This window comes from Tachypleus tridentatus, chromosome 6 (assembly GCF_004210375.1).
Source record: "Tachypleus tridentatus isolate NWPU-2018 chromosome 6, ASM421037v1, whole genome shotgun sequence".
NCBI classification, from domain to species: domain Eukaryota; kingdom Metazoa; phylum Arthropoda; class Merostomata; order Xiphosura; family Limulidae; genus Tachypleus; species Tachypleus tridentatus.
The window spans coordinates 32,411,018-32,423,844 of NC_134830.1; the positions used below are offsets into that span (position 1 = coordinate 32,411,018).

Below are 12,827 nucleotides of genomic sequence, written 5' to 3' on the forward strand. Positions count from 1 at the left end.
ATTTTTTTTACTCTTTAGAGGTCAATTTTATCTGCTCTTTTTTAGTACGCCCTTTTTGGATGTGTAGACCGTTTAGGGTTGGCACATGTTTGTGGATTCAATAAGCCTAATATTTATGATAAAAATCACTCTAGACAGCAGATTTTTTGTGCACATTCCTCTTAATTAGCCCATTACGGATTTAAAAATAGATGTATATATGCATAGCATTTGAGATCTATCTTTTGTCTGTCACAAACTATTAATATGATATCCGTAATGGATTGATAGAGAAGAACGCGTGTTGGGGGTAGACGTATTCAGACTGTTTTTTTATTTTATGAATAACAATAAATATATCCACATATTTAAGTTTATAGTAACATTCGAGCTGTTCTGTTTCTCTTACTTTCCAGTGAGTGGTGAATATTTAGGTTTATCTGGAGTTCCTAGTGATTTAAAACGGCATGATGGCCCCATGCCAGACAAAATATTGGAACGAGCTTTCTGTTAAAATGGAGAAAGTAAACATTTTTCTCTGTTGGACATAAACTAATCAAGAGATTTTGTTACGGATCTCAATTTTCGGTGTTCTAAAACAAGAATTATGAGAGAAAAGAGATGTACATCTGGTTTCTTTCACTGACGCATAATGAAAGTATCCGAGATTGAGAAAATAACTACATAAAACATGTTTTACAAAATAACTGTTATGAAATATCTGTACATCAACATAAAAAGACCTTGCCTGAATACGAAACCAGGGTAAGTTTAACTGAGGTCCTTCATAACACAGTTTTGTTTTGAATTTCGCGCAAAGCTATATGATAGCTATTTGCGCTAGCCGTCTCTAATTTAGCAGTGTAAGACTAGAGGGAAAACAGTTAGTCATCGCCACCCGTCACCAATTCTTGGGCTGCTCTTTTACCAGCGAATAGTGGGATTGACTGGAACATTATAACGCCCCCATGGCTGAACGGGCGAGCATGTTTGACGTGACGGGAAATCCCACTATTCGTTGGTAAAAGAGTAGCCCAAGAGTTGACGGTGGGTGGTGATGGCTAGCTGCCTTCCCTCTAGTCTTACACTGCTAAATTAGGGACTGCTAGCACAGATAGCCATCATACAGCTTTGCGCGAAATTCAAAAAACAAACAATTTCGTTTTGACAATTTTTCTTTATTTTTTCAACTGCTATTCTATTTATTTTTTGACTTGTATAGGCAAGTTCCTAATAAGCAGTAAACCTTTTAGAGAAGTTTAAGAGGAAAGATTGTGGGTAACATATATAAAAGAAATATCAACCGAATTCCCCAGGAACCCCGAAAGTGTTCTGTTGCAAATTTAACTAACATTTTTTTATTTCTGTGCTTTAAACTTCATATGTTGTATTGTGTAATGTTCAACAGAGTGCGTAATTCTTCTGTTGGCTCATAACGTGCCTGTCTTTTGCTGATGTCACTATAGTACAAATTGCATTGTTAATCCCCCATGTGTGATGTCATTTTAGGGTCTACTGACTGATATACAATGCACTACTAAACGTGGTTCGAATGGGTAAAACAGGTAACTCTTCCAGGCGACCTTTAGCCCTGGAAATAAGGTTCAACAATTTTTTTTTTTTTACAAGTTGAATGTGTTTCTGAATAATGCTACTTGTTAAAAAATGATAGAGTAAATGTTAACATAACTTAAAGTTTATAAGTACATGAATAACCAGAGTGTAGTTTAACCCTGGGAAAATGGAGAGAATTACTATTAACCAGATTACTTGTGGTTCCATCGCTTTATTCGGCTCATAAAGACAAACGAGCCACAGAAGGTAAAAATAACTCCAATAAATATTGTAATTAATTTAACTAACTGCTGCTACGGTTACTTACTCTCTGTATTAAATGTTGGATTTCATTTACATGTATGTTTATGTTGTTCAATTCTTTACACTGACAGTTCTAACAGGAGATTATGTTATGTGTATTGCAAAGGTTTATTGTGTAACGAACTATAATAATGGTTACCATAACAATTCGTAAAATCCAGAGTTTCATCTCCCCGTGTTTTAAACCAAAACAGACAAACAATGTTATGACACTAGAACTCCAACTATAGATGTAATATAGGCTTTAACCATAAATATTATAATGGCCGTGTATAAATATTCCAACCCAGTACAATAATTTTCGCAGTATTTACATTTATTCTGTCGGTGCCCATAAGTGACTCAACAATAAATCTCAGATTTAAGATGCAAAAAATCGAGTTTCGATACCCATAGTACAACTATATGCAACAGCAACCAAAACTTATGCGATGGGTACAGAACATCACAATTTGTAGAATTTTTAGTTTGATGTTTTAGCTTCATTTTAAGGTGTGTCAGTATGTATTATTATTATGTATATCGTGAAAATGCTCCAGGTGTGTGACAACAGTGTCAAATAAATGAGTGAAACAAGTAATAACTTTGGTTACTGTATCAATAATAATCATATTGGTTCTCCTTCCAGGCTTATGATGAAGCGAACAGTAGAGCAAACGATTCTGTATACGATAGTGATTTTAATAGCGGTACATCAGATAGTCTGGCGGAGTGTCGACAGATGTCAAACGTCTTTGAGCAAGAGGACGTAGCGGAAGTTGCCATCAACGCTTGGGAAGAGGCTCCAGAAGAGGATATCCAGGAGGAAGAAGATACAGGACTGACGTTCGAAACCAATGCTCAGAGAGTGGAGTCATATCCGGGGATGAACATCAGGTGCACCGCGCTGTTTACATATGAGGTGAAATCTGCTTTCTGTAAAATTACGTGAAATACCTTGTGTCAAGTTAATTTTTTTTTAGATCCAAAAGTTGTTTGAGTCAGAGATTTACTTGTAGTGCATTTTCATTTGCACTAACATGTTATATAATCATTGCAATGTTTGTTACAATGGCCATTACAGTGCTACTATTTGACCCCAATATACATTATATAGCACGGCCTATCATTCAGACATATATATAGCAATAAACCACTTTGACCTGCTTGTGAGAGACCCCAGAAACGGATTCTAGAACATTGTAAACACACCCAATTAGTGTCCATTTAGACTCCTTATGGTTGCGGATTGACTAGAGCTCTGGATTTAGGAGCTGACGAACCAGGATGGAAACCGTATGACATCACAAAATATTCCCATCATTTTATCCGTAGGCGCGTTATAAGAGTGGTAGTCCCTTATTGTGAGTGATGGTAGGGTGCTACTGACTAGCTGCTCTCTCTCTGGTCCATAGTACCAACTTAGGATCGGCATCTGTTAGTCATAGTAGCTTTGCCATAAATAGAAGTTTCTTTGAATACAGTGTAAAAGGAACGAAAGTATAATCGACTTTTTGGAAAATGTAAATGATGTAATTGTACAACAGAGTTTTCCTTGATTGTTTAATCATTAACTTTAATGTGTAAAATATATAATATTTTTGTTTCCGCAGGTTACAATAGAGCATAAGTTACATCGTTTGATTTTGTTACGTTCAACATTGGTATATTTTTTATAAGACTGCTGATGATTCTGTTTAGCCGCGGTATATCGGCTCATAGAATGGCTTCGAGTTTGTTTTTTCGTATACAAACCTTTAACTCATAACTCCATCCGGGCCCGCATGGCCAAGCGTGTTAAGGCATTCGACTTGTAATCCGAGGGTCACGGATTCGAATCCCAGTCGCACCCTTTCAGCCGTGGGGGCGTTATAATGTGACGGTCAATCCCACTATTCGTTGGTAAGAGTAGTTCAAGAGTTGGCGGTGGGTGGTGATGACTAGCTGCCTTCCCTCAAATCTTACACTGCTAACTTAGGGACGGCTAGCGCAGATAGCCCTCGAGTAGCTTTGCGCGAAATTCACAACAAACAAACAAACATAACTTTATCTTTTGATCGATTTTAGATCTAATTGCAGCAGCGGCTATTGATGATTCCCTACTGTTTTAAATTTCAGGCTGTACATAAGGCCAGAAACCATTCGTATTCAGGGTAACGTAATTAATCGTGACTAGTAACACTTCTGCTGAGAACTTCTTTATCTGTTATGACTTTTCCATATTGTGTATTGTGCAATTTAATGTCAACTTGCTAATTTACGCTCATCTCACGTGTTATAATATTAGTATCAGTATTTTCTCTCATGAAATAAAATAAGAGTAAATTGATTGTATTAGACCTCGAACTTTCCCGTATAACATATTAATTACGCAGTTAAAAGTGAAGTTTTAATATATTTAACGGCATCTATTTTATATTTACTGTTATATATATGAACATAGATGGTTAAAGGATTACTATACTATTTTTTAGCTCAGCGATAAGTCCGATAGATTATAACGTTAAAATTAGGGTTTCGATACTCGCGGTGCGTAGAGAACGGATAGCTCATTTTGTAACTTTGACTTTAACAACAAACAAAATTCTTTATTAGCTCGGCCAAATTTTCGGAAGTTCGTTGTTTTTAAGGTTAAGTACAAAACTACACAATGATCTATATCTTCTCTGTTCACTGTGGGTATCGAAACCCGGTTTCAAGTCCAGAGATATACCACTTTGCATCTGGAGGGACACGTCATAATGAGAGGAAATAAGTTTAATTGGTCGAGTCCTCAACCATTGCAGGTACTTCGCACAATCAGTTGAAGTAACTTTAACTGTTTCTTTATCTGTAAAGATAGTTTTAAAGTGTAGCACTGTCTAGGTTATAAGTAAAATTCTACTTCATTTGTTTCAATTGATTGTAGAATTGTATTTCGTTTTCATGATTATTTTAACTTTGTTATTATTATCTGGTATTTCTTTACTTGTCTTTAAACAGTTATGTTCGCAAAATACGTCGGAAGGCTATATTTTGTAGGTAGTTATGTTAGAAATACCTGATTTATGTTTGTTGTATTATAATACTCTACTGATGTAGAGTTAGTTCACGTATACGTATTAGTTATTTTTGTACGGTCGGGATATTTTGTTCAATGGCATGTAACACTCTTACTAAATAGTGGTGTCATATTACCTTATGCAAAGTCAGTATCGCGCCATCTGTAGGTCAAACATATTCCACATACATATATACACATTATATAAGTACATAAAAAAACAAGTCCAGGAATTGTACAAATTTTTAAAATAAGCAAACATGAAATAACCGGGTATAAGGTTACTAGTAGTATTTCGTGGACTTGCTCTTCGCAAGATGGAAGTTAAAAACATGTTTCTACGTTACAGTTACAAGACCTAAAATTTGCACCTGTAGGATTGAATCTCACTCGTGGCGAAAAATATGGTTTAGGGTATCACAAGAAGTTGATCTTTTCGAGTGCTTTCGTAGGTAACAATCTCGGTCGGATTACACGATGTCGATATGGTTTGTAACCATCGATTGTCATTCAACTCATCTCTTAACTCGGACTGAATCAGGAGGAGTCCAGTCTTCCATGAAAATACTGTCACTGATTGGTAAGTTGGTTATTGGCATACAAGTGTAAAGGTCTTGCTCGAGAATCGTAATGCATCGAGCAGATGTGGCTATTCCTTCATGTACCACCGGTTGTGATTAGCCAGATGCAGAAATGTCAGCCCCACGCCTGTAACGGAAAAAAACAGCTGCGTTTTATTACGGATTTCACACTATTCAACGAAAGTATTTAGAAGAATAGTCGCCAAACCCAGATATCTTCACTGTTCAGAAACTGTAGAAACCTGGAGTCATTGGAATAAAAATAGTGTATCGATAAGCAGGAGGGTGTGATAGCATCTGTGAGGTCCTGTGCTATAAACCTATGATATTATTCTGAATTATGATTGGTGTTTGATTAGTTAATCTTCCGTTATAGTCCATACAATGAAGATAACTTCTAACAGTGTTAAGTGTCATTACATTTGACTGGCAAAATTATCTGTTGTTTGAAGTGAGACGTTCTCGACACATTTCCTCACATCACGAAAAGACCCTATTTTCGCATTAATTTTCAATGTGTCTCCCTACTGATTTCCATTATATCTTCACTGCATTAACTTGTCTCAGCAGATAGCCCGATATGGCTTTGCTCTAAGAAAACACACACACGCATTAACTTGCACCCAAGTTTCTATTTCGATCGTAAAAACTGTCCATGCTTTTAAAACACATCGTTTTTAAATACCTTCGACACGCTTGTTTCATTTACTTTCAACTTTGAACCCCCACAAAGACATTTTTTGCTTCTGACCTGTGCGAGTTATTGCATAGCGCCCTCATACAGGTGTACTCACACACTGTAGAAGCAGTTTTTATTCTCTATCCGTAACATATTTTTAATACTTTTGTACAATTTTTGCTACGTAAGTTTATAGCCGCTGAAACGCGTTCTTTGTGAACTTTTGAATCGTATTTTTTGTGAAATAATGTTAATTCAGATTTTAGCAGCACCCAAAACTGTTTGAGTGACATCTCTAGGGCTAATGTTGTCAATTATGTGATTGATTCCTCTCGATATACGTGCATGCATTACACACTTTAAAGGCATCCAGCCGACAAACGTTGCTTCTCAGATTTGTCGGATAAGAGGGTGGGAAGACTTTTTGTACAAGTGAACATGTAGTTGGGCCTGTGTATTTCTTAGGCCTTGCTACAACTGCAGAAGTAAAATAGCGAATTTTGGAATATTACCAGGATTTCTTCCGCCAACCTCTGTGAAAACATCTTATCTTGCTGAAGATAATCACTAGTCAGATAACTACAGAGTGAAGCCAGTAAGAGTACACCAACTGGGCCTTGCATGACCAGGTGATTAGGGCGCATGGCTCGCAATCTTAGGGTTTGGGGATCTAATCATCCACCCCTAAACATCCTCATTCAATAAGCCGTGGGGACGTTATAATGTCACGGTCAATCTCACTATTCGTTGTAAAAGAGTAGCCCAGGAATTGGCGGTGAGTGTTGATGACTTCATGACTACCTGCTTTCCCTCTATCTTTCACAACTAAATTAAGGACGTCTAGCGCAGATAGCTCTCGTGCAGCTTTGCGCAAAATTCAAAGCCAAAAATTCAAACGTACCCCAACTGCATGTATAAACAGACAACATAAATGAAAATGGCCCTGAGAAGGACATTAGCAACAGTAACAAATAAGGCATCCAAACCGGTGTACCAAAAGCCATAAAATAGTTTTCAACAAACAACAACAGATCAGGAGGGAGGAAGAGGTCCTCTTAGTAGCTTACCTTCCCAGGTCTTCAAGACATAAGTGCCTACGCTGACGCCCTTTCAGCCGTGGGGGCGTTATAAAGTTACGGTCAATCCCACTATTCGTTGGTAAAAGAGTAGCCCAAGAGTTAGCGGTGGGTGATGATGATTAGCTGCCTTCTCACTTGTCTTATACTGCTAAATTAGGGACGGTTAACGCAGATAGTTCTCGTGTAGCTTTGCGTGAAATTCAAAAACAAACGAACAAACAATACAGCATTAATATTGCAAAATAAATCTAATATTAATGTTAGATTTCCACGAGTTTCTCAACGATAAACCCAACGTGCAAACATGGAAGATTACTTTAAGAAAACATTCCTTTTGTTGACCATATTATCAATAATCTTTCCTGCAGGTTTAATGTACATGTAAATCAAGCAACCTCGATTCAGAAACTTACGCCATCAAAACTCACAAAAGTTTTATATCTCTGATATGAGACAGACTGTAGATTTTTACAAGAAAGATTTACAGAATCAGGTTATTTTGTGATCGATTAAGAACTTTATCGATGGAAAACAAGATGGTTTCCATACACAGGTCCAGATACTGGCTGACTGTTTAAAAGCATGCTTCAATAAATCGAATATCTTTATGTTACTTGAATTTTCTTTGCCGTATTGCCACGAAGTTCATGTGAACTTCAGTAATCTACTCTCCACTGGTTGAATAATTACCTGAAGTCTACATAAATAGAAGTAATACTGAGTGCTCTAAATTTAATACGTGATCATTACGACACTTCTAACAGTATTAAAACTGTATGGAATTTATGTATGGAAAAAAAATGGAGCATATTAACATGTTATTTCAGTATATGTATGTATATGATAGTCAATGATTGAAAAAGCTGATATACTATTGTTGTACAGAGCTGTTTAAATGGTAATATAATTTAACAAATACTAACTACTTTGTATGTAGATGGTACAGTACTTTACTGCAATAAAGCATACATATTTATGGTAAGTTAAATCTACCTATCCAAGCAGTGTTACAACAGAATGCTGACTTGTTGACTTTTCATTGGATGTTTGTGGATTTTATGTGAACAGTCATACAATTGTTTGTGTTGTATTACATACAAAAATAGCTTCCAGGGTTAATCTCATAGCACTTATTTTTCCACATTTTGTTTTACCTCCGGGGAAGACATGTCCCCTGAATTTCCGTCGCTTCAGCATGTTCTACAAGCTGATTGTGCTTCCAAACATTCTGCGTACGGGTCTGCAAGTATATTTAAAATACATTGTAACTTCTCTTGGTTTCAGAACTTGTGCGCAATATTTTTTTTATATCCAACGCTTTATAACATCATTTATATATATTGCGATACAAAAGATCAGTTTTGATTTACCGTACTTGATACTCTTGTTTTTAAAAACACGTGTTCTGCATTAACATCGGGCGTGACTAATGATTGGCGTTTCTGATTCATAGTGTAATAAGGGCCAGCGACTCTTATCTCATTGATGTAAGATTGTGTACTGCCCTTTAAAGGCGTAAGTGCATTACAAGAGCGACAGTCAAATCCCATTATCGAATTAAAGTAGCTCGAAAGTTGACGTTTGCTGCTGTTGAATAACTTCCTTTCATCTACTTTACCAGCTCGAAGTTAGGAAGTGCTAGTACATATATATATATATTTATGCAGGTCTCTCAAACAAAACAAAAAATAACAAGTATCACATGATTTTATATTTAACTCAATTACAGATTAACTCCCCCCAAAAAAAAAAAGAAGAGAAAAACACTGACTGCTACGGAACTGTTTTCGATACTATTCAAATAATAATGACCGTTAAAATTCGTAGTTCGATCTCAAAGGTGGGCACGCTGCATAGATAGCCTATTGTGCAACTTTTCACTTAAATAAAAACAAACAAACAAACCACTCTAAAAAAGCTATTGAAGTTTACATTTCTCATGTAATGGTTAGGCTGAAAACCACTTCAGATACAACGTATTCATTATGTTAAATTAAGTAGTTGGAAGTTCATTTGACAACTCAAAGTGAAGGTTCCTTATGCTGTCAGTAGATTCTTAGTTGATTATATATTTTCAAGGATTTGGGGTTGACTCACCCTTCCAGCTGTAAAGTACATAGCATCAACTTCTATCCTTTTGCTGTGACTTGTAATTAATAAATTCGGTGCGAAACGACTGTTACTCAGAGAATTTGTCACAGTGAGGATATCAGTGCTAAGAATATATTCACATTTATGTATTCCATTAAGGAGTAAGGCCATGAGTGTCAGGCTATACTTGTAGTATGTCTAATGCTGGGATCTAACTACAACAACAGGAGTATTATACCATCTGTCTCTGAAGACACGGAATCCGCCAAGTCTCCTTATGATATTTGTCCACACTTCAACTGGATGATTGATGGTACTGCTCATCTTCGTCTGGAAATTTTTTTTTACGCCCACACAAAAAGTTGGGATTAAACATACATCTGCACATTAATGTACGTTCACATCAGTTTTCACATGTCAGCTTGTGCCTGCATAAGACCCTCATCTGTCTTTTGTACGGTTTTTCATGATGTAGTGTGGGTAGGAGAGCGTGGAGGTAAGACCTAGTTTTAGTTTAGTTTGTCTTCTCCAAAATGGCAATGGTTCCTTTTATGTCGAAACACACACACAACAAAAACGTTTGTTATTATTGTTACTGACCGCCCGCCATATTGATGTTTGCGACATTAAAAGGTAATCGTATGTTTAAGTCTGTGTCCGGTGTAGGTGTGGTGTATGTAGCGGAACAGGTTTTCAAAAACATCGCGAGAAACTGTAAATGTCTCGCTTTACTGCAACATTATGGGAGGTAGAATCACAAGTTTATTTTTCAAACAAAATAAAAGTAATACCCCCCTTCACGCCACCTCCTGGCTCGGCAGCAACTATGACAGCTTATAACACTAAAGATCGAGTTTACATAATCACGATGGGCGGAGCGTAGATAGCCCATGGTGAAGGTTTGCGCTTAACATAAAAAAATACATTTGGTAATTTAATTTTCAGCTTATACAGAACTATACTTTAACAACAACAACGGAAAAAACAAAAACAGTAGAACAAAAGCCTTCTGAGTATGTGACGTCATGGTAAGATTGTTCTGTTGGTCTTATATTAAGACTAATTTATATATTTTTTAATAAATACATTCTCGAAGGTGTTCAAAGTATGGAAACGTGGAGTTTGAGTTATTGTGAAAACCCCTGACTTGGTGTAGTTAGCAACCTCGTTTTTTTATATTAATTATTTAATCTGATCTTCGTGTATTTGTGAAAGAGAGTTTTGAACAGCTGGTGCTAAAAGGCATGTTTTTATGTGGATAAACTGTGAAACATAAGTTAAAAATCACTGGACAATAATATAGGTTATTATATGCCAAATACTTCATCAAGCGGTTTATATTTTATCATGGATAAATATCAGAAGTGGGTCAAACCTTAATACGTCACACTATTTCTTTTTCCATTTCACTCTTATCATTTCCGAGTAGTTGTGAAAAAAATCAGAAAAATAAAAATTACTCTTTCTTGAATTAGTCCTTCTGCAGTTTAAAAGTAGAATTTTTTTCAGATATCTATGAAGGTCTTTGTATAAAAACATCTATTCAATCGCTATAAATAAAACTAGTTTTATATTAGAGTGTGAAAAATACTTTACGCTTGGTTGAATAGACACATTGTAGGTTATATATATATATATATATATATACACATGTCAGTAACGAATGTAACACCAGTTAGTCTACAAGGACGCTTCACACGAGAAATGTTATCAGTAATCTGGATTCGTACTGTGTATATAGTTGGGTCTTTTCAAACATCCGTTTAGGCCCAAGCGCTGTGCTGTAATTAACTTGTTTGATTCTCAATTCATTCCGTTACTTCCAAAACTTTTGCAGGTTTGGGTGTGTTATTGGAGTGACTGTCAAACCCTACTATATGATTAGAGTAGCCTATAAATTTGCGGTGGGCGTTGATGAATAGCTGATTTTTTCTAGTCTCTTAGTTCAAAATTAGGGACTAAAGCGCAGGCAACAAACGAACATCCGTCAAAAAATGTTTGAGCAAAAAAAGAAAGTCAAAATTATACTTTACCTCAAACAGTAAGTGATATTTCCTAGACACAGCAAAACGAAGCAACTTCACATTACTCAGTTTGTGTTATTTTGTAACTTTTATGTACAACCGATTTCAGTGACGATTATTACGTGAATTAGATGCAACATTGAATATAAGTTCTATTTCACAGCACATTAATAAAATAATGCAATGGGAGTAATACCAGTTTTGTTATTTTGCTGTGTTTAGGATATATTACCTGCTGTATGAGTTAAAGCATAATTTTGGCCATTTTTGTTTCACGCCAATAAAAGATATTTATACCGTGCCCATTATAATTTAAGCAAACTTATAATTAAAGGAAAGCGAGTCACACAGGAATATAATATGCAAATCAGGTTATTGTTAGCATTACACGCATCATCTTGTGGATTACGTGAGACTGGGAACTGTTTTACCTTTAAGGATGAGAGTGTGTAAAAAAGAACCGAAAGCAACGTCAGTAACACCAGATGACAGCCTCGAATTATGATGAGCTGTGTGAAATGTGCTCTGGGAACAAAATCTGTGGGGTGAAGGGTAATTTGTTTATTGTTATTTATTAATCAGTATTCTTTCTTATTAGTTGCTGTAGTGGCATGCTGTAAAGAACAAATATTTATTTGCATTAGTATGTTTCTAGATTTTCTCTATATTTGTGTATTAACCATCCTGTGTCCTCTCTCTTTACTGCTTCAACACGTTATCTATGATTTTAAATTTCAGTTTATTTTTTGTATTAATAATTCTTAACATATATATATATGCTGTAAAAAATAAATATTTATTTGCATTAAGAAGAACTAGCTAAGTGGACGCACGTTGATTGAATTGCTACATGCCACTAACTATAGGACTAACAAATTATATCGTAAAAGTTGCAAGAAATAAGATAAAGAACCACTGGCTATGGTCGCTTGGAGCTCACGTTGTAAGTGTAAGCACAAGAGTTACTCGTTGAAGTTACTTCCCTTATCGGCGAATAACCACAAGGCTATGCCAGACATAACATATGCGAAGTTTTTGCTTTAGTTAAAAAACAATAATGAATATATTCAGTCAGTGAATCTGGCTGTTTCTGTTAATAATACGTTTCTAAATGTTAGTAGCAGATTCTTTTCTACATTTGTGTACTGATCATCCTGTAGCCTCTCTCTTTACCACTTTGTCGTTTGTTGTTGTGTTTTTGTCATTTTAGGTTTCAGTTTACAAATATCAACAACACTTAATACAAACCTGTAAATTATCAGATTTCCATTTTCTACAACACTAAGCTTTACCAATGTTATAATATCTTAATAAGGTATTTTGCTGACAGACTATCCTTCCCCCAGCGAAACGTTTTCCGAGTTACAACACAAAAATCTGATTCAATTCCAAATGATGAAACGAACAAAAATAAGCTTCCCAACGTCCCTCAGGTCGCTCAACGGCATATGGTCTGTTGTAGGGGTTTGTACCTGAACAAAACAAATAAACCTACAC

General features: G+C 35.8%; 1 protein-coding gene across 2 annotated transcripts in view; it reads left to right on the forward strand.

Annotated features, from left to right (window-relative positions):
- The window catches only part of LOC143252201 (F-BAR and double SH3 domains protein 2-like), a 119,396-nt gene that overhangs the window by 81,330 nt on the left and 25,239 nt on the right, over positions 1-12,827 (forward strand). For both annotated transcript variants that reach the window (XM_076503958.1, XM_076503959.1), the window contains exon 15: positions 2,486-2,758. In XM_076503958.1, coding sequence (XP_076360073.1) covers positions 2,486-2,758 — 273 coding nt within the window. The remainder of the gene's footprint in view (positions 1-2,485; positions 2,759-12,827) is intronic.